At 33.9% G+C, this 22,684-nt stretch overlaps 1 protein-coding gene across 2 annotated transcripts; it reads left to right on the top strand.

Moving 5' to 3' along the window:
- The first annotated feature begins 146 nt into the window (after positions 1-146).
- DEPDC1 (DEP domain containing 1) lies at positions 147-18,925 on the top strand. 2 transcript variants are annotated; one of them, XM_059375084.1, is made up of 12 exons: positions 147-417; positions 2,279-2,544; positions 5,503-5,659; positions 6,099-6,217; positions 6,613-6,743; positions 8,130-8,177; positions 11,131-11,271; positions 12,633-13,484; positions 13,933-14,105; positions 15,819-15,995; positions 17,312-17,497; positions 18,175-18,925. In XM_059375084.1, the coding sequence occupies exons 1-12, from the start codon at positions 370-372 to the stop codon at positions 18,313-18,315; spliced, it is 2,439 nt and encodes an 812-aa protein (XP_059231067.1). In that variant the 5' UTR covers positions 147-369; the 3' UTR covers positions 18,316-18,925. The 2 variants fall into 2 exon arrangements, with proteins under 2 accessions (XP_059231067.1, XP_059231068.1); XM_059375085.1 differs by lacking the exon at positions 12,633-13,484.
- Positions 18,926-22,684: the final 3,759 nt, after the last annotated feature.

Genomic DNA, 22,684 nt, shown 5'->3' with positions numbered 1-22,684 from the left:
GGAAACACGGCTCCGCCTCGCCTGCGACCGCAAGAGGGAGAAGCAGCTCCAGGACAGCCGAGTGAAGCCCAGAGCCCGTCCCACGGGCCCGGCCCCCGCGCTGGCTACACGGTGCCAAGCATCCGCGGCTCGCGCCCGGGCACCGAGCCGCGACGCGGCGGCGCTAGCCAACTGCGGCCGGATCCGGACGGCGCGCACGTGACTTCGAGACGCGGCCAATCAGCGCAGCCCTCTGCGCTATTCAAATCCGCGGCGCGGCCGGCCGTTGTGCATAGGCACGCCGCCGTCGGGGCCACCGAGCTCCCGTATCGTCCTACGCCGCCATGCACTGCGCCGGCCGCTGACAGACCTCCGGGCCCGCCAGGCGGAATGGAGAGTCGGAGTGTTCCTCCCGGGCCTTATCGGGCCACCAAACTGGTAAGACCGCCCGGAATGGCTAGACTTTGGCCAGCCGCAGCGACGGCCGCCACCACCTTTACGCGAGAACGTTTGTAGTTTTTTGTCTTGAGAGGACAGATGGATCCCAGAGCCCCTTGGTTCCCTGAAAAGGAGATTGGGGGGGAATTAGGCATCGCGAAACCCTGGCGGGACACGCCTATCCCCCTTCTTTGAGGGTCTGGGCTGTGAGCCGTTAAGTCCAAAGGGTCGCGTCCCCGGGTTTGCGCATCATACACTGGCCTTTTTTAGGCGACTCCTGTGCCTGCAGTTGTCGGCGTGCTCTGGAAAGTCCTAGAATATTCCGATTTTAGCCACTCCCCACGTCTGATTCTCTACCCCGATCAGGATTAAAGAAGAGCTGAGAAAGGGTTCTGTTACCCTGTAGTGTCAGAATAGGGAGACAGCCCGAATGTGACAGCTTTGTTTTGCTGGGTCTGTAGAATGTAATGCAGGATCTACCGATTGTAATCGCATTAGGTAACAGCTGCCCATTTCCAAACTAAGCCCAGAACAGTTAAGATACCCAACGGGAACCACTGTTGGTAGTCACTGGGTTTGTACTCGGATACAGTGTCTTTGTGCATTTAAATTCTCAATCCAACAGAGTCCAGTGCCACTGGGTACGTGAAATTAGAAGAGTGGCTTAACTTACGTTAGCCCCAGTTTCCACTCTGGTAAAGTCGGGCTAATAGTGTATACACCCCTTAAAGGATATCCCAAGAGGATACCGTATATGAAAGTGTGTTGTGATCTATAGATCCTATGGATAAGTCAGAGCTCAATACGTTTCTTGAATAAATGTATGAAATGGGGAGGTGTGGTGGGAAGAAAAGAATAATTATTGTGTTGTGGGTGTTGGGGCCGCATTGGTTAGATAAATGATAACATAGCTTGTAGTGGCATAGTTGGGGGTTACGAATCAGATTTCTTGGACTCTAATACAGGATTTTTCAGTTAAAGAGTGATGTGTGTACTTTACACCACCACCACCACCTTGGTACTCCAGTGGTATAGCTACCACAAACCTGAAAGTTTGGGTTATTTGAAGACAATTTGGAAAATATGAGTATCTTTTTAAAACCTAGGTGCATCACTGTTATTCAATATGCAGTGGACTTAAAGCTTAGTTAATTTACCCTCTTGTTCTATGTTCACTATGGGAATCTTCACGTAAGACATATATAAGGTACTTCAACATTAAAGGTATCTTCCAGTAAAACTACTGCCTACCATGAATTTTATTTGACCAGCATAGGAGTTACGAATGCAGGTTCTTGAGTCAATCAAACCTGGGTTTGAATGCCTGGATTCATCATTTATCTGGGTGACTTTGGTCCAATTATTAAATCTCTCTGTGTTTCATATTCCTTATATGAAAATGGAATAACAATAGTACCTACTAATAGAATTCTGAGAATGAAAATGAAGTGATGAATGTAAAGTAGTATCTGACACAAATGCTACCAGCATTTTACTAATATTAGTTGAGATTTAGAAAAAAGGACTAAGTGTTTTCTGTATCAAAAACTAAGAGGCAAGTTCATTGCAGTTCTTCATTATTTGCAGGTTTCCTAAGTAAGCCAATCAGACCATGAAGTGCTTTTAGTCAAAAACTATTACAAAGAAGTATTACCACAATACTAGAATAAAGAGAAATCAATATAATATCTGATATTTTCTGTAGTAAATAAGACAAATGATTTCTTAATGAATGATTCTTAATGAATGTTTATGATATAATCCGTTGTGAATAAAATAATTTTCTTTGTCTTTGTTTCAACTCAGTAAGATATCTAATTTTGTTGTTTAATTTTAAAAAATATATATTTTCTTTCTGCAGTGGAATGAAATTACCACATCTTTTCGAGCAGGAATGCCTCTACGAAAACACAGGCAGCACTTTAAAAAATATGGCAATTGTTTTACAGCAGAAGAAGCAGTGGATTGGCTTTATGACCTATTAAGAAATAACAACAATTTTGGTCCTGAAGTTACAAGGCAACAGACTCTCCAACTGCTGAGAAAATTTCTTAAGAATCATGTAATTGAAGATATCAAAGGCAGATGGGGATCAGAAAATATTGATGACAACAGTCAGCTATTCAGGTACTGAACAGACAAGTAGCTACAAAATTGAATTACTTAACAAAAGTTAACTCCATTTCTATAATGCTTTTACTAAAATTTCAGCTTCGTCAGAAGAAAATTTTTTTTATAAAACTTACTGCTCAGTACAATTAAAAGTACTTAGAAGTTAAAGTTAATTGCTGCACAATTAAAACTTGTAAAATGTTAAATAGTATATAAAATAAAATAGGTATTGGGACAAAAGAGTGAGACAACACTTCTTCGTATTCTGAAAGCTAGAACATTTCAAGAACAGATTATTGTTAACCTTTAGTTTCATAAGTTGAGGAATTATAAGACAAATTCTCACAGGTCCTTGCCCTCGAGTAACATATAATCTTATATAATCAAAGAATATATGTGATAAAATAAATAATAGCAAACTGTAAATAATAGAAGAAACTTACCATAGGTTAAAGAGATATTTATTAAGGATTCACCATGTATCAGAAGCCTTGCTTTATGATTTACATGTTTTCTTACTTAATCCCCAGACTATTTAAGCAGGATAAATATTAGTTCATTTTTACAGATAAGGAAACTGAGATTATGCTTTATTTAATCTTGTTACATATGTATGATATATGTTCTTCCACCTTGAAACACGGTAGATATTTGTCAGATTAGTAAATACATTTGTTCTCCTGTTGTTTGTACTGCAGCTTTCTCTGTGGAGCCTTTCTGACTCCCTCAGGCCACCACAATTGTTTTTTCTCATGCATACAGGGTTCTGTTTCATATATGATTCAACTAAGTCTTTGGATTCTAATACCCATGCTTTGTTTCTCTACAAAATTAGTAGTTTTCAAGTGAAATGTCTTAGAAGTTGATTTTTGCCTCCATATCAAAGATGATTTATGTTGTACAAGTGAATTGCAATAACAAGCATGTGAATAGTTCATTTTGTAGAACATTCTACAAATCCTAACTATAGCTTCCTCTCCTAACTATAGCTTAGTCACCTTTGGGAGCTCCTTTGCTATTATTCATTCTATAGTTGTTACTGGTTTTTAAGATCCTAGATTAATCTTTACTTCACCTCTCCCCCTGGACAATTTCTTACCATGTCTTCACCTACTTTCCTTTTAACTTTAAAATTTCCAACCCAAATATATCTTCTGAGATTTAGACCCATTTTTTGCCCATTAGGCATTTCAGATACAACAAAAAGAAAAATAAGTATCATGTCTTAACCTGAACTTTGTCTTCTAATGTCTATACATAGATGAATGATACTGTTTTCCCTGTAGTTGCTTTGATTCTTTTCCTTTCCTCTCCCCTTTAAATATGATTTAATTAACCATATCTGTTATACTGCTTCAGTAGTTCTCTGTCCACTTCTTTCTCCACCCTAACAGTTTTTTTTGTTAGACCATTTTTCTCTCTTACCTGGAACTCTGTGTAATTCTTCAACTAGTCTCTCTGCCTCTAGTCTTTTATAATGGTAATAAGGTTATAAAGTACTTATAAATATACTTTACCAAAAATATGTAAGACCTTACTGGAGAAAATTATAAAGTTGTATAGAAAGTAGTAAGTGGAGAAGGATATCCTGTTGATGAATGAAAAGACTTAGTATAATAAAAGAGTCACTTTTCCCAAAATCGATAAATTCAGTGCATATTCATTCAAAATCCTATATAATTCCTTCATAGAATGTGACAAGCAGATTCTAAAGTTCAAGGCAGTTTTGAAGTGAACAAGGAGGGGAGAATTGCCATATATGGTATCTGGTCTTAAATTAAATTAAAACAATTAAGTACTGAAAAAGCAAAACCCATACATATAGTTGGTTCTTGAATAGTGCAGGGATCAGAGACACTGACTCCTTGCATAGTCAAAAATCCACATATAACTTTTGACTCCCTTAAAACTTTGCTAATAGCCTACTATTGACCAGAAGCTTTATTATTAACATACGTAATCAATTAACACACATTTTTGTATGTTACATGTATTATAAACTGTATTTTTACAATAAAGTAAGCTAGAGAAAAGAACATGTTATTAAGAAAATCATAAGGAAGGGAACACTTCTGTAATACTGTACTTCATTGATTTAAAAAACCTGTGTATAAGTGTTCGAACCCATGTTTACAGGTCAACTGTATATGGGAATGGGATATAAATTATACATGGATTAAATACCTAAATATGAAAATAAAACTCTTATGAAGGAGCATAAAAAATATTTTAGGACTGTGGAATATAAAAGAACTTCTGAGTTCACTATAAACTTATGCATATATTTAATGTGTAAGATACTATAGAATGAAAAAACAAAACCATACATATTGTTAATGAATATTTATTAAAAATATAAACATGAACAAGAAGGAAATAACACTAACTGCAAGTTAATGGCTTCCCTCAGAAAGAAAGAAATAGAATAAGCAAAGAATTTCTTTCATTTAACAAAAAAATAATAATGAAGTCTTTAGTAAAATGTTAACAATTGCATTGGTTGAAGATTACATATATGCATGTTATCTATACTATTTTCTGTACCTTTTGTATCTTTGAAATATTCTTTATTACACTGGAGGGGGGAAACATTATAATCAAAAGCAGTAACAGAAACCAAGATCTGGAAATTAGAACAAGCACAGTCAACAAAAGTCAGAAATATGTATAAACTATAGATAGCTTGTCAAAGAAATTTTAAAAATGCAACTATTTTCTTCTTCAACAGAATTGATCCCAATAATACCTCTAAATTATGCCGATATAAAGTTAAATATGTACTATATAGTAAGGAGAGAAGGAAACTATTAAGATATTGTTTAAAGGTTTAGTGAGAAAATCGATTTATGTAGAATCTTTATTCCTGGTAATATAAATAAATTCAGTTCTTTTGTGATTTTTACTTTAGATAAACAGGCATTAAAAATTTGTTTCTGATCTTATATTACTTATTGTATATTATTCTTAAACCAGATTTCCTGCAAATTCTCCGCTTAAAAGTCTTCCACGAAAGCATCCAGAATTGAGAAAAAACAGCATAGAAAACTTTTCCAAAGATAAAGATAGCATTTTTAAATTACGAAATTTATCTCGTAGAACGCCTAAAAAACTTGGATTACATTTCTCTCAGGTAAAACATCCCTTTTGCTAATTATTAGTTTAAATATAACTACCATGTACTTAATTAAAAAATCATTAAAAGTATATAAATCTTTAATATTTGAAGCCAATACTGAAGTCTCTTAATCTACATTGAATTCCAAAAATGTGTGTAAATTGTTTTACAGTAGAACAATAGAAGGCATAGGAACAATAATAAATATTGTAGTGAGACATACTTGAAACACTATTTGTATAATTTAAGTCTGTTTTGTTTTAAATTGATCTGAGGGTGGTAGGAGCAGCTACAAAACCAAAAGTTCTATTACCATATGTTAACATTATTTCTTTAGGTGATACCTTATAGCTTCATTGTGGACTATCTACCAATAAAATATTAGGAATTGTGTCACTTCAATATTTCCTTAATTTGAGCATAACATTAAACCAAAGTAATTTTTTTTCCCCAGGAAAATGTAGAGGAAATGAACCATGAAATAATCAATGGAGATCAAGAAAACTCAGTTTATAATAGAGAAATAAGCCAGGAAGATGTTGAAGAAGTTTGGAGACATATTACTCTGATCTAGTAAGCTAAAACTAAGCTCTAACCAAGTTCTAGAGGTGTTTAGAATGTGAATTTGACGTTTTTATCAAGATATACAAATGCAAAAAAGCTTAGAATTTAACCTATATGTGTTTCTTAATAAATGCTCTTGCTATAGTTCTAGTATAGTAGAAATAGAATGTTTTCAGCATGATTTGTTTTTTCTTTGAATCAAAGTTATACATATAGTTTGGAGTTTTATATTGGAATCATTTCAAGGTTACTAAAATACATTTGAAAGTGGCTACTAAATATAAACCTTGTAAGTTAAGAAAAGAAATACTCTGAATACTTTGCAATTAATACTCTTTCATATTTATATCCTATTCCATTTATTTTATGGAGAAAAAGAAGTTTGTCTTCTTTCTTCTGTTTAGCCTACAAACTATTTTAGGTGTGCCATCCCTAGAAGAACTCATAAATCCAAAGCAAGTAGTTCCTCAATATGTAATGTACAACATGACCAATACAAGTAAACATGGAATAGTTATACTACAAGACAAATCAGGTTGGTATCAATAAAAGAAGTTAGAATCTTGTTAGCATAGGTTGCAGCTATAGTGGGGGTGCATTGAGACTAAAAATATAGAAAGTAGAATACTTTGAGAGAGCATCAAGGGGAGATTATTGTTTTATCATACGTGCTTTAGTAGTCATTTTAAGTGAATATTATTCATACTATTATTTTAGCCCATAAGTGGTACTTATGCATGTTCTTTTTAAGTGGTAGGGCTAGACATCTGAAAGGTATGCAAATATAATAAAATTATTGATTAACTACATTTTAGTGAGGGCCTACAATGTACCAGGCATTATGTTAAGATTTAGTGATGAACAAGAGAGAAATGGTCCATGACTTCTTGGAGCTTATATAAGTAGTTACATATAAATTTACACAGGTCGAGATATATACGCAAAACTGAGGTAACACACAATAACATAAGCCCAAACTCTCAAAGCTGATATTTTAAAAATTACTAGCTTTGTATTATATATATAGATATAATATATTGATTTTAGATCTAAGATGAAAAAATTAGGGATATAATTCAAGCCAGATGCATTACAAAACTTAACACTTCAAGAAATCTGTCAATAAATCACAAAGTGTTAACTCATTTTTTTATAATCAACTGCTGCCTGCAGTGTTAAGTGGCATGCATTACTTGAGTTTCTTTCTGTTGGCAAGAACTTTAAGGTTTAAATTGTAGGAACAAAAAGCAAAAACTTAAGAATCATGTTGCTTATGCATATGGCTTTGGTCTAGTCCCATCTTTCATTACCTAAAATCACATACTTAACAGTATATTATCTTATTCAGACTTTTCTTTATAACCATAAACTTTTCAAGTCAAGTGTATGTATGGTTTTTGTATTGGTGTCAAAAACTACAAGATTTTATGCAGCATATTTCAGTTAGTGACGAAAGATCTTAAGTAAGCCTCACTGTGAAAGCACCCTAATATTCAAATATAGCTCATTTCAATCATAGATCTCACTCAAGGCAGTAATATTCAAATAGTATAGCTATAATTAGAATGGAAATGAAGATAAAGAAAACATGGTAGTAGTGGACAAGGATGAACATTTTTTTATTTATGAATCCCCACCAAAATAATGTATCCTCAATTTGGGGATAACTAATTGTTTTATGTATCATGGAAAGCATCAAACTCAAGATCTCTGTAAGTTTTAAATTTGTATTAAAATATTATTTTGGCTTTATGTCTTCTTAAACACATAATAATTTTTAATCTTGGTAATATAGATGTATGTACATACATGCATATATGTGTGTGGGTATAATTATATGTATATAGTAAGTGTAAAATATTAATATACTATCATAAAAATTGTGTGATTTACTAAATAGTGTAAATATATTTTTGTATAGATGACCTTCCTCATTGGGTCTTATCTGCCATGAAGTGCCTAGCAAACTGTAAGTTAATCATGCAAAATATGTATGTATATTTGTGTTTTATATTTGTAGTATTTAACAAGAACTAAAGAGATTTTTCAAATAATTCATAGAAGTCCTGATAAATTTAGAGTATGCCAATTTCTCTTGATGCTTAAATGACAATCTAGTAGAAATTATTACATATACTTGCATGTGGAATAGAGTCCTTAACTTTTTCTATGAAGATGGTGGTTTTATAATTCAATCTTCTCATGTATGGCTCAGTTTTCATAAATCATAAAATCATAGGTTAGTGGGTCTTACAGAATTTTTAGGTATAACATACATTAGTTGTCTTAGTGAGGCCTCTAGAATCATATACAACCTGTAAGTAATATAGCTCTTACAAGCAGGAAAGGTTCAATCAGAAATAGTCTCATAAAATCTACTTTAGTCCCCTTGCCATTAGTACAAGACTTCAACACTGGGGTGCTTCATGACAGGCTTGTCATCAGATATATACATATTATATATATAATGTATCCATCAGATATATTAATGGGACTTTTATATTTATGGGGAAAAATGATCTGTCACTAAGCAGCAAACCACTTTTTTAAGCATGTTTTTTTCCATAATGATCACTGATAACTGATTTTTATAATTTGAGACCATATTTCAAGTAGAAGACCTAACTGCTTTAAAAATCAGTTTTAAAATATGCAGAAATATGTGCTTCTAAGTCATCAAATTAAGTTAAATTATATTTTGATAGTTTTTTTACAAAAGGATTTTTCTCATTCTTATGAAATGAGTATTTTATTAATAAAGTTCAAGATAGGTATATATTCCCTTGTTGTCCACTGGGTGTCAATATGACAAAATAACAGAATAAATAGCAATAAAATAAATAATGTAAGTGATAGAAATATTTTCTTTATCAAATTGAAATAAAGATCTTAATCATAAACTTGATTTTTTTAGTTTCTCTTTCTACCTTCCCTCATCTAACTGCCCTTCTGCCTCATACCTTGGCTCATGGTTAGCAACCCAGATACTTACACTTTCAGGATTTCTCTGAGATCTCATGTTGAGGGATATTTTTTTCTTCTCTTTCTTACCAGTCTATGTTATACCTAAGTGGTACCAAAGATATAATTTACTAGATTCCAAATTAATAATATATCTAGCCAGAGGTGGTATTTAGACTTGTAGTCATTATTTAATCCGTATAGTAATCCTATGACATACAAGAATCAGTGATTAACATACTATCCCATTTTTTTTCCAGAAGAGAAAATAAGGCTTTTGAAAGTCTACTGATAATATAAAGAGCTATGCATGCAAACTAGGATCCTCGAACTATAAATTCTGTATTTTAATTCTAGTAAAAGTATTTTGTCTTAGAAAATGTTGTAATGATTATCAAAATTTGTATTTTACATATTGAGACTATTTCTTATTCTCCTGAAGGAGATGTTTATTTTGCTCTATGTAAATCCATATTAGCCTTTAAGCTATTAAATATGTGTGATTTTTTTCTTTAATCCTTTTTTAGTGCATGTGCTCACATTTGTATGACAATACAAAAGTTTGGAGACAGAGAAGTAAGAGATTATTTGGGTTTGGGAAGAAAAAGATTATAACTTGAAAGAACAGCATCGGTGGCTCAGTCAGTTAAGCATCTACCTTCTGCCCTGGGCTCAGGTCATAATCCTGGATCGAGCCCCACATTGAGCTCCCTGCTCCTCAGGGAGCCTGCTTCTCCCTCTGCCTGCCACTCCCCCTGCTTGTGCTATCAAATAATAAAATCTTAAAAAAAAAAAAAAAAAAGAATAGATAGAAGAGTGACTCTCAAACCCCATTGCGGATTATAGTAACTAGTGAAACTAGCCAAAGATTCTGATTTGGTTGATTCATTAGGTGGTTTCATTTAGTTGATTCAGCATACCTCAGAAGATTCTTAGAGTGAAGATTCCCAGACCAGCATTTGGAAACTACTAAATTAGCCAGAAGCAAACATTTTTAAGTCAGTAATTCTTAGCTTTGCCTCCATAAATTCTGGTCTGTACAGAGAAACTTATATTTTTAATAGGCATATTGGATGATTCTGATTATATAATCCATAGAGCCTACTTTAGTTGTTAGACCTCAGGGTGCCAGGTCTAGCTCTTACTTACACTGCTCTAAGTTCTAATTCTAGCTTTGCCACCAGTGGCTTTTTCATTTTAGGCAAATTACTCTGAGCTTCACTTTTTTCATCTGTAACATGAGATCAGATTTTATTTCTGAGTAAAATACTAATGAACAGGAATGATTCTTTTAAGAACGTTAAGCTAATGAAATGGCAATGTAAAGATATTGTTTAAATTCATTAAGGGCATGCTTTGTGTTAGGCAAAATTTGTTCATGAAAATGTAAATTTACAAAAGAGAATTTAGAAGGATTATTTGTATAACCTAAATATTCTTTGTTTTATAAAATGAATTGCAATAAAATCTCATTAAATAACCTTAATATTTTAAAATATATTTTGGGACACCTGGGTAGCTCAGTGGGTTAAGCCTCTGCCTTCGGCTCAGGTCATGGTCACAGGGTCCTGGGATCAAGCCCCACATCAGGCTCTCTGCTCAGCGGGAAGCCTGCTTCTCCTCTCCCTCTGCCAGCCTCTCTGCCTACTTGTGATATCTCTCTCTCTGTCAAATAAATAAATAAAATCTTTAAAAATAAAATAAAATGTATTTCAAATTTTGCCCTCTAGGCAATTTTCAAGTATATAAATATTAAAACAAAATGCTAGTAGTTGCTTGTAGTGATTTCTAATGAAAACAATAAGAATGAGATGTGCACAACTCTTCAGATTTTTGAATTGTGACAGAAGTTGTTAAACTTAGCTCCTTCATGAAATACAGGTTTTATATATTTTAAAATTTAAAATTTTTATTTGAAATAAATAAATTTTACCAATTTTTTTTTGCCTCCTGTGTCTTAGGGCCAAGAAGTAATGATATGAATAATCCAACTTATGTTGGATTTGAACGAGATGTATTCAGAACAATAGCAGATTATTTTCTAGAGCTCCCTGAACCTCTGATTACGTTTGAATATTATGAATTATTTGTAAGCATTTTGGGTATGTATGGATTTTTACTTATTATTCAAATGTATTTCATTAACATTTTCAAGTCTTCCATAATTTAAAAGATGTAGGTAAAAAAAAAAAAAAAGTGCAGGTAAATATAAAGGTGGCAAGCTATGAATTATTTTAAAATTTGGGAATACTCTGGTTCCTGTTATGTTGTTTTCCAATAATTTAAATATGTCATTCCAACACCAGTTCTCCACATCAGTTTGGTGCCCTACAACTCATTTCTGACACTGACTACCCAAAATTAGACTAGACCCCACAAGGTAGGCACAAAATCCTTTAATCCTGATATTAACCATAGAGTTAATGTAAACACCAATTAAGTGCTCACCTCCGCAAGACTGCCTTCCATTCAGTTGTCTATAAATGAGATCCTCGGGCTTACTGACACTTCTGCCCAACTATCAGTTTGGGGGTTCCCATAACCTTTCTTGGATTTAATGATTGATTTTAACTCAGAACTCTGGAAACTGCTTTATTTAATCAGTACCAGTTTTTTAAAGGATACAAGTCAAGAACAGTCATATGAAAGTGTAAGTACATAGGGCAAGATATGGAAGTAAGGGCTGTGCAGATCTTTCATGCCCTCTCTAAGAATGCCATCCTCCCAACCAGGTTCATATGCTCAACCACCCATAAAGTTCCCTAATCTTGTTACCTCAGAGTTTTAATTGAGGTTTAATTACATAGGCATGACTGATTAAATCATGATTGATTAAATCATTGGTCATTGGTGATTGACCAATGATTTGTCAATCTGTCAAATTGTCAATTTGTCAATCAGTCTTCAACTCACATCCCCCTCTCCTCAAGGAGGTCTGAGGTCTGAGGTAGGCTGAAAATTCCAACCTTCTCTAGTCCAGTCCTAAGTCACCTCATTAGCATAAACTCAGATGTACTCAAACAGGTGCATTATGAGTAACAAAGACTCCTGTCTCTCTGAAAATTCCAAGCCTCTTAGAAGCACTACACCAGGTAGTAGAGACAAAGACCAAATATTTAAGTCTTTATTATACTATAGTTGTCTTATAATTAAGAGCTTTCTAATATTTATAGACTGAAACCAGTTTTTTTTATGTATTTGACTCAATTATAATTTAGACTGTAGAAATAAACTTTAAAGTTATTTATGTCACAAGTTGGAAAACCTCTAGTCTTGCACTTTGTAACTGAATGTTGCATGTGTCCTATTTAAGTGGCTTCTGAATTAAGCAACTGCTATTTGTACTATACTAACAATATATACTATAGTGATGCTTTTTTTTTTTAACTTTACTATTGTTTTTGTTTTATTTTTGCCCACTGTCACACAGTTGCATTTTAATTTTTGTTTCATTTCCTGGTAGTTGTTTGTGGCTACGTCACAGTTTCAGATAGACCCAGTGGGATACATAAAATCCAAGATGATCCACAGCCTTCAAAAATCCTTCGCTTAAACAATTTGAATTCCTTCAAATCAACTGAGTGTCTTCTTCTCAGTCTGCTTCATAAAGACAAAAACAAAGAAGAATCAGATACTACTAAGAGACTGCAGATAAGTGATCAAGGATTTCAAGAAAAATGTGCTAAGAAAATGCAGCTAGTTAATTTTAAAAATAGAAGAGCCAGTGCTAATGACATAATGGGAGGAAGTTGTCATAATTTAATAGGCTTAAGTAATATGCATGTTCTATCCTCTAACATCAAACCAAGGTGCTATTCTTTAGAAGGAATTATAGACCTACCAGGGAGTGCAAGTAAAGAGGTCTTCAATGCCTTCCATCAATCTGTTCTGAATATAGAAGGACAAAATAATAAGCAGTTTTTAGAATCTAAGAGCAAACAGGAATCCCTAATGAATCTTCATTCAGAGGAGAGTAATCAAAAGCCACTCTGTGTTGGTTTTAAGAGAACCTCTACTTTGACTGTTCAAGACCAAGAGGAGTTATGTAATGGGAAATGCAAGTCAAAACAGCTTTGTAGATCTCAGAGTTTACTTTTAAAAACTAGTAGAAGAAGGAATAGTTATATCAATATGCCAGTGGCTGAAATTATCATGAAACCAAATCTCGGACAAGGCAGCACAAGTGTACAAACAGCTATGGAAAGTGAACTCGGGGAGTCTAGTACAACAATCAATAAAAGACTCTGCAAAAGTACGATAGAACTTTCAGGAAATTCTTTACCTCCAGCTTCTTCTGTGTTGACTGGCACACAAAGTAAGGTTGATGCTTTCAATGCATGTAATATTAACTTTTATTGTTTACTAACTGTGTTTTGTTTACCTGTCTTTTCTTATCTGAAACTGCTTTATATTTTTCCTCCAAAAGGAAATGTTTTTATTGCAAAAGACTTTGTCATGGCATAACCAAGATTTATTCTACTTACCTAAAGCACTTATTTTCTTTTACCTCATTTTAACTTATTCTGAGTCACTTTATTTGTAGTTGGTAAAGGATGTTAATACTCAAATAGGTTATTAAGAAAGTAATGAGCTTTTGAGCAATGTGGAAATTTCTAGGGATAGTTAAAAGAAATTATTACTAAAATATTGTTTTAGTATTTATATAACTGTATTCTTCATGTAATTGTGTATGCTCATGATGTGAAAGCAATTTAGTGTCATTGATGATTTTTTGGGGGGTGGGTTGTAATTTTGCCTTCTAGGTTTCCTGCAACCTCATTTAGAGAGGGTTGCCATCGATGCACTACAGTTATGTTGTTTGTTACTTCCCCCACCAAATCGTAGAAAGCTTCAACTTTTAATGCGCATGATTTCCCGAATGAGTCAAAATGTTGATATGCCCCAACTTCATGATGCAATGGGTACAAGATCACTGGTAAGTTGATTTCTTAAGGAAAGAATAAGCCATGGTTCATAAAAAAAGAAAAGCAAATCACCCAAAAGTTCTACTTGAGTGATATTGTGGTCTCAAAATCCTAGATTTTTAGGATAGAAAGGCTCTTAAAAGTATCTTTCTTAGTAGCAGAATGTTGTTGCATTAATCTTTTGTGTCCAGTATGCTAAACTTTCATATCCTGATCTTTATCTTGTCTGAGCACTTTGCCTCTTCACTCCTAACACATCATATTGATAGACTTGGATTATCAGACCAAATTCCATTGCCTTGTACAAATTCTGTTTGGTGAGGAAGAAAGAGAAGATATAAGCATGGTTAAAAGCATAAGGGCACTATAACTTTGTAAATGAGAGAATTAATAGAAATCTTGTGGTAATGGGAAAGTTGTATTTGACGAAATATGTGAATTACGATAGCATTTCACTGTGGGCAAGAAATTGGGACAAACTATTACGAAGCAGTCTCAGACTCCATAAGAGGATGAGGGTGGAAGCACTTTATCCAGATATTGATTGAAAATGAACTCTTAAAATAGTATCTAATCTCTCTCACTCACTCTCTTTTCAAGAGCTACCACTTCCTCAGTGCAGCTTCCAGTGATTTTCTTATAGCAAGGAATCTGGAGCTGAGCTCTATTCTTCCACTCATTAAGGACAGTTCTTTAGCAATGATAGACCCAATCTAAAAAGGAAGAATTATTCTTGAGTAATTGTGACACCATTAAAAGGCATAGGGAAGTTTATAGAGGAATATATTTTCAGAGACATGAGTAGAAAGAAAATAATTTCAATTTTATACTTTTTGAGTTTGAGTTTATAGGACATCCAAGTGAAATTTATCCAACAGACTATTAGAAATGTGAGCTTGGTGAAGAAAGATTAGGTCAGAAGGCAGATTATTTGGAGAGAAGTAGTAGTTGGAGCTTTGAGAATAAATGAGCTCTACAAAGCTAGGAAGGATAAATAAAAAGCTGAGGACTCAGTTGTGGAAGGAGAGGAAAACATGTCTGACATGTAGGAATAAAACCAAAAATATTTCAGTTCAGTAAATGTGTTCCTCATCTATTATATGCTAAATACTTAGAATTCTAATGACTATTTTAGAATGAGATATGGGTTTGAGTGTCTTATACTTAGTGGATAATATGGATATGAATGAGAGTAAATAACTTTTGAAACACAAAATTTATCCCAGGATTTGAAGACTCCTTATGATAGAATTGAAAAATGTATGTATTGTCTTTAAAAACTGACAGAAAAAAGATTAAAAGCTATTTTCCAGAATTTCAAAAGCTAAATGGTACCAACCTCATTATCACTAATCTTTACATGGTATGTATTCTCCTAGTTTGTGTTTTATGGGGTTAATAAGTCATTGTTCTTTGACATTCTTTAAGTGACATATCCATATGTTACTAATGGAACCAATGGTATTTACCAATAAAATTGTGACAAAATTAAAGAAAAAGCTAAGCCCTTTATAATCCTTTGGAATTATATTAAAGAAATACTTAAAAAGTACTTTAAAAAGAATATTCTTACCTTTCTAATGTAATTAATTGTTCTCATTTTTAAGCTGAAGTCTGCTTATCACTTTATCTCAGTACTTTAGCATGATACCCAGAAATTCCTGATACTCTTATTTATATGAAAGCTTAGGTTTTTACATTCACTTCTTTTAATATGTTTCTAGATGATACATACTTTTTCTCGGTGTGTGCTATGCTGTGCTGAAGAAGTGGATCTTGATGAGCTTCTTGCTGCAAGATTAGTTTCTTTCTTAATGGATCATCACCAGGAAATTCTTCAAGTACCCTCTTACTTACAGACTGCAGTGGATAAACATCTTGACTACTTAAAAAAGGGCTATGTATGTATTGTAAATCTTAAAATTCTCTGCATTAGTCAGCTCCAAGTGGCAAACTCATCTCAAACTAGCCTAATTAAAAAGGAAGTCTTTATTAGCTCACATAAATAACCTCTAAAAGTCAGGAATATAACAGAATCTGGGGACTCAAATAGCAATAAAACTGTTTCCATCTCTTCATCTCTTATTTCCATTTTGGTCCTATATTTAACAAATGGCTCCTTCACATGATAGGGGGCATATGGCTGATTAAAGCTCTTAAGTCACAGACTTGCATTTTTAACCCAAAAGGAAAAAGAACTACCACTTTACCTACCAATTTGAAAAGTTCTTCACAAGGCAACTACTACATGCCTCTGGACAGTCTAGGCTAAAACACAACCTTTAGGTGGTTCAGGGTAAGTGCATTGGAGACAGGGCCATACTCTGGCTCTAGATGATTAGAGGAGAATCTGCTCTTCAAAAAGTGAGGGCAGGGACACCTGGGTGGCTCAGTTAAGCATCTGCCTCTTAATTTTGACTCAGGTCATGATCTAGGGTCGTGAGATCGAACCCCCACATCAGCCTCCACCATCAGTGCAAAGTCTGCTAGTCCCATTCCCTCTGCTTCTCGCACTCTCTCTCTTTCTCAAATAAATAAATAAATGTTTAAAAAATTGGGCGGGGTGGGGGGATGAGGATACTGGACCTGGAATGGGAAGCAACTATTAAAAGGAGAGAAGGAATGCTGAGTAACCAAAAACCAGATGTCTGTTATATTCAATTTTTGGCTGCCGAGCACCTATATTTCATACTATGTTTCTTCCCATATATAAGCCCTGGCTTATAATTATCCTTCACAATTTCCTTCTGTTATCAGCAGATGATACGGTATCTGTTCATGCTCTTACACCTCAAAAACAGTAGATGAATATTAATACTATGTCAGAAGAGTAATGTTTTAAAATGAATTAAAGCATTTTTGTTTTGTTTTGTAGTTAATAAAATTCATGGTTAATGGCAATAATGATAATGGATGGCTTTAATACTTATTCTGTGCTGAGCACTTTATATACATTAACTTTTGTAATTCCCATTTTACAGATAAGGAAACAGAGCAAGTGAAGTAGAATAACTTGCTCAATGCTACAAAGCTAGTAGATTGTGGGTCTGGGATTTATATTCCGGGATTTATCACTACTCTACTGCATAATACAGTTTTCTTTAAGTATTAAATGTTTGATAGCAAATTAGTAGATACTAAGTCTCATCTAAAGAACCCTTAGCAAATAGGAACATGAACAGAATAGACTTGGACTATACCATTTTGTCCACGACAGATTAAAAATCCTGGAGATGGACTGATTGTTCCTTTGCCAACGTACTCATATTGTAAGCAGATTAGTGCTCAGGAGTTTGATGAACAAAAAGTATCTACCTCACAAGCTGCAATTACAGAACTTTTAGAGAATATTATTAAAAACAAGAGTTTGCCTCTAAAAGAGAAAAGGAAAAAACTAAAACAGGTAAGAGAATGAACAAGTTCTCAATCATAATATTTTTCATTATGCTGTTGCTGATTGTTATTTAATAAAATTAAGAATCTAATTTCTCATTCTAATGTTTTAGATTTTAGACATTATATATTTAGGCTATTTATATACCCTATTTGCCTGGCTTTACTCTTTATCCTGAAATTTGAATAACAAAAATAATAATAATAATAACAGATACTCTTCCTTATAGTTTAGATTAGCCTGAGAAAATAATTAAAATATTTTTATTATAATATATAACTTTTACTGACTCATTATTACCATTTAGAATTTTAAATCTCCATCAAAATCCAGTAACAACATGATTCTGACAAGTTTAATTCCAGGTCTGAGATACTCAAATATGAAATATACTAAATCACTATGACCTTCACAGGTGTTACAAATGGAAAGAAAGAAGATCTGGAATTTAGGAGGAGAATACATTAGAAGAGAATCCTAGAATATTAATGCTAACTTGGATCTAAGAAATCTTACATTATACCTTTCATATATGAGAAAGCAAAGGGAAAGGCAAGGATAAATTGAAAGGATACTCACTTCTGAAATACATGTTTGAGAAAGGCACTGAATTCTTATGTTGAACACTGGCTTCAGCTAGGATAATAAATGTAAAATACCCTCTAATTTCTCACCTCGTTTTTAAGTTTCAGAAGGAATATCCCTTGATATATCAGAAAAGATTTCCATCCACGGAGAGTGAAGCAGTCCTTTTTGGTGACAAACCTACAATCAAACAACCAATGTTAATTTTAAAAAAAACAAAGTTTCGTAGTCTAAGATACTAACTGAATTAAAAATTACAATGTAATATCTGTAGAACTTTGGTAAATGAGGCCATATCTAAGAATCTAGCTTCTAAAATAGAAGTCTATTTATTAATGGATTTTTCTAAGAAAAATATGTAAAGAGGTACCAAAGTAATTTTTTATCAGTGTAAGACTGCTAAGAAGCTAATAGGTATCAACTGAGAACAGATAACAAAGGTGGTACCAGATACTTTAACAAGAAATCTTTTTTTTAATACAGCACCTGTAAAAACTATTATGTGTGCTAAAACTTTACTTACTTGAATTTTGAAAACTGATATGTCAAGATTAAGCTGTAATTCTGTTTTTTAAAAAAATTATCTGTACATGTACTTATGAATATTAGCTAAAGTACTAGTTGTTTAGGGTATTCTTTTTTCTAAGTAAAAGAATGTGAAGAGTATTGGAAAACTCAGTGAATTCTCTATGCTAAATGTTGCACTCTTTTGTGTATTCTTTTTCTACTTTTGATCTATTTATATATATGTTTTTAAAATATGTACATGTAAGTAAATCTTCACTTTGCTTTAAACCCTTATCAAAACTGCGTCAATCATTCAATTTTTCAATAAATATCTTGATATTTGAATATCTTGCATTCTTACGTTCATGTATCTACTAGAAGATAATGGTGTAAAAGAAGTATAAGGCAATCGTATTCATTCAAAAAATTTATTTAGCAACTACTATGTGCCTTTTATTATTCCAAATAGGGAGAGAAAATGATGAATAAAATAGAAAATTTTTTCTTTATGTATTTTCTAACTAAGGGAGATATACCTTCCAGGTACTTAAATAACAGTATATACCCTGAAATTAAGTCATGGAATATCCTTCAGCTGAAGACTGGCCTCTTTAGTTATGTAACAGTTCTCTAAGCTAGTGTTTTCAAACTCTTACATATTAGAATTACCTAGAAAGTTTTAAAACAATAATGCTCAGGCTCTACCTTTTATCAGTAGCCATCAGTATTTTTCAAACTCTCCAGGAGATTCCAGTATTCAGCCAACTTTAAGAATCAGTCCCTAAACACTTTTTATAAGCATTTAAGCAAATGCCAAGCTTGGCTTTATTATTTCATTGGATGAAAATGCAAATTATAAACGCTTCTCATCTTAATACAAGGTTATTCATATTTCTGCTTTATTAAACACAAACTTGAAGCAGTTTTTCTTCCATATTTTACTCTAAGCTTATTTAGTACCCATTCTTATGTGTAAAGATATATAATGTCTGAGACATAATAGACACTTACTATTCAATAACTTGATTTCTCAATGTAATGTGCTATAAAATGACAATGTTTCATTTGAAATTACTACTTTTTATTAAAAACCTGGACAGATGGGGCGCCTGGGTGGCTCAGTGGGTTAGAGCCTCTGCTTTCAGCTCAGGTCATGATCTCAGGGTCCTGAGATCGAGCCCCACATCGGGCTCTATGCTCAGCAGGGAGCCTGCTTCCTCCTCTCTGTCTCTGCTTGCCTCTCTGCATACTTGCGATCTCTGTCAAATAAATAAATAAAATCTTAAAAAAAAAAAAAAAAAACCTGTACAGAAAATAACTCCTGTCTTTTACCCTTAGCTATAAAACTATAGGACCAAATTAGATCTTTTTCCAAGGTGTCTATATGCTAAAATTTTCCTCTTTAAAGATGTATAATGGAGCACCTGAATGTCTCAGTCAGTTAAGCATCCAACTCTTTGATTTCTGCTCAGGTTGTGATCTCAGAGCTGTGAGATCTAGCCTCACTTCAGGCTCTGCACTGGATGTGAGGCCTGCTTGCGATTCTCTCTTTTCCTCTCCCTCTGCCCCTGCCCTCACTTGCACTGTCCCCCCTCTCTCTTTCTCAAATAAGTTTTTTTTAAAAAAGACATGTAATTATGTGAATTCTGTTGCATATTGAGATAAAAATTATTGTGGATTTTCTAACGATTTTGGTTTTTTATCCATTGATATTAAATTATAAATATTATAAAGTCAGTAACTTTTCATCTACAGTAGTGTGCATGCAATTGAGATTACAGAATTGGTGTAACAGGGCGCCTGGGTGGCTCAGCGGTTTAAAGCCTCTGCCTTCGGCTAGGGACATGATCCCAGGACCCTGGGCTCGAGCCTCACATCAGGCTCTCTGCTCGGCAGGGAGCCTGCCTCCTCCTCTGTCTCTCTCTCTGCCTGCCTCTCTGCCTACTTGTGATCTGTCAAATAAATAAAATTCTTTAAAAAAAAAAAATTGGTGTAACAATTTAATAACCTGAATTGTGAAGTCAGGTTTGAATTTTACTGTGCTATTTACTATGTAACCTCAGACAAATTAACTGTTCTAAGTTCTACTTTTCCTCTTCTATACCATAAAGATTATAATAGTATCTCTCTTTTAGAATTGTTCTGAGAATTAAATAATATAATACATGCAAGTGTTTAGCACAGTGTCTAGTCTAGAAATAGCTCTCTATTAAATATTTTTTTTAATTTTTTTTAAAGATTTTATTTATTTATTTGACAGACAGAGATCACCGGTAGGCAGAGAGGCAAGCAGAGAGAGAGGAGGAAGCAGGCTCCCCGCCAAGCAGAGAGCCTGATGCAGGGCTCGATCCCAGGACCCTGCGATCATGACCCGAGCCGAAGGCAGAGGCTTTAATCCACTGAGCCACCCAGGTAGCACTCTATTAAATATTAACAATTATTATTCTAGCACTAGAAGAGATCTTAGCAAAAACAGTCTTGTGTCCTGAGTTTCTTTAGGCAGACATGAACAAAACAAAATTGTGAACAATTATTGAGTCTTATTAAACTGCTATTTAGTTAGAAGATGAAAGTTCTGATTGTACACACTGGCTGAAAAATTTTAACCTAGTATGAAGGGAAAATTTGATGAGGAAGGAAAGTATGAATATCTTCAGAAGCAATATTCTTAAGTATATGAAAACATGAGTTGCAGTACACAGTAAAGGGCTTAGCCTTCAGCAAGAGCATGGACAGATTCCATACTTCCCATACTGTCAGAAAAAAGGCAGATTGTTTAAGTTCAAAATAGATTGGCTGATTGGATGTTGATGGCTTACAGAAATTCTCTTCTAATTGCTTTTAGTTTCTTAGGAACTAAGAAAGTCAGCTGCTAAGAGTAAAGCAGGATGGGGAGGATGATATGCAGGTTATACCAAATCAAATGATATCTGGTTGTTTTACAAACTGTATGTAGTTCTTGCTGCCAACCATCCCCGATTGTTTCTGCTAATGGTTGTGTTTTAATGATCCGCTCTCCCCACATATTGTCCAGGACAGTTACATAACATTTAGAGGTGGAGAGTATGTGACATTTTCTACTGACTACATTCTGTCCTTGGGAAACTTAAACTCTTTAGTTTCTTCATCTATAAAATTTGAATAATAACGGGCACCTAACCAAGTTGTTTTGAAAATCAAAAGAGCCAACATATTTAAATCTTGAACTGAGCCACGCCCATGTTCAACTTCCCAAGTCCCTTCCTCTTTCCTTATATTGAGCTTCACAAGATCTCTGCTAATTAAAACTTCTTTCCTACCAAATCTCTGCCTTCGCATTTCACAGTATGTTTCTACTCTATCAGTGGTAGTCATTTTGACCTCATATTTAGTGGAATTAAAAATAGCTTGGAATTTTATATCCTAACAATCTGTGTACCTCTCCAATAGATGTACCACCCTTTGATTCTAAAGATAGAGTGAGAGAGTATGTGTGTGTGTGTATGGCATTGAAGTCTTTTAAGGGCAGAAAATTAAGGATTGCTAGTTTTAATATTAAATTCTAAATAAAAAGAAATAAAGTCAATTTCACTAGAATAAACTTAACAGTTCTGAATACAATCAAGTAGAGCAATTAAGAATCTTTTATTACTCAAAATTAGCTTCTTTGTTAACTGAGAGTCTTATTTTCTAAGAACTAGGAGAGGAAAGGTACAGATTACCTGTTATCTCCTGAAAATTTAAGAATGTGCACTGAATTTGTTGTGTAATAATTGGCATGGTCAAAGGTGAAGGAAGTCAGTTGAGTACTATTCAAAAAGGCCAACAAAAGAATAACTGGAGGGGCAACTGGGTAGTGTGGTCAGTTAAGCTTCTTACTCCTGTTTTCATCTCGGTTCTTGATCTCTGTCTTGAGATTGAGCACTGGGTCAGACTCCGCAAGGAGTCTGCTTGATACTAAGCAAGGACTCTGTTTGATATTTTATGCTCTTTCTCTCTCACAAATAAATAAGTAAATAAATCTTTAAAAAAATAAAAAGAATAACTGGAAAGTAGTAAAACAATCCCTGGACCTCATTGAGCTGGGAATAGTTTATGTTACCATCAGGAAGAATAGAGCGTCTA

The sequence above is a fragment of the Mustela nigripes genome, chromosome 14 (assembly GCF_022355385.1).
Source record: "Mustela nigripes isolate SB6536 chromosome 14, MUSNIG.SB6536, whole genome shotgun sequence".
In the NCBI taxonomy this organism is placed as follows: domain Eukaryota; kingdom Metazoa; phylum Chordata; class Mammalia; order Carnivora; family Mustelidae; genus Mustela; species Mustela nigripes.
This window is presented reverse-complemented; position numbering and strand designations above follow the sequence as displayed.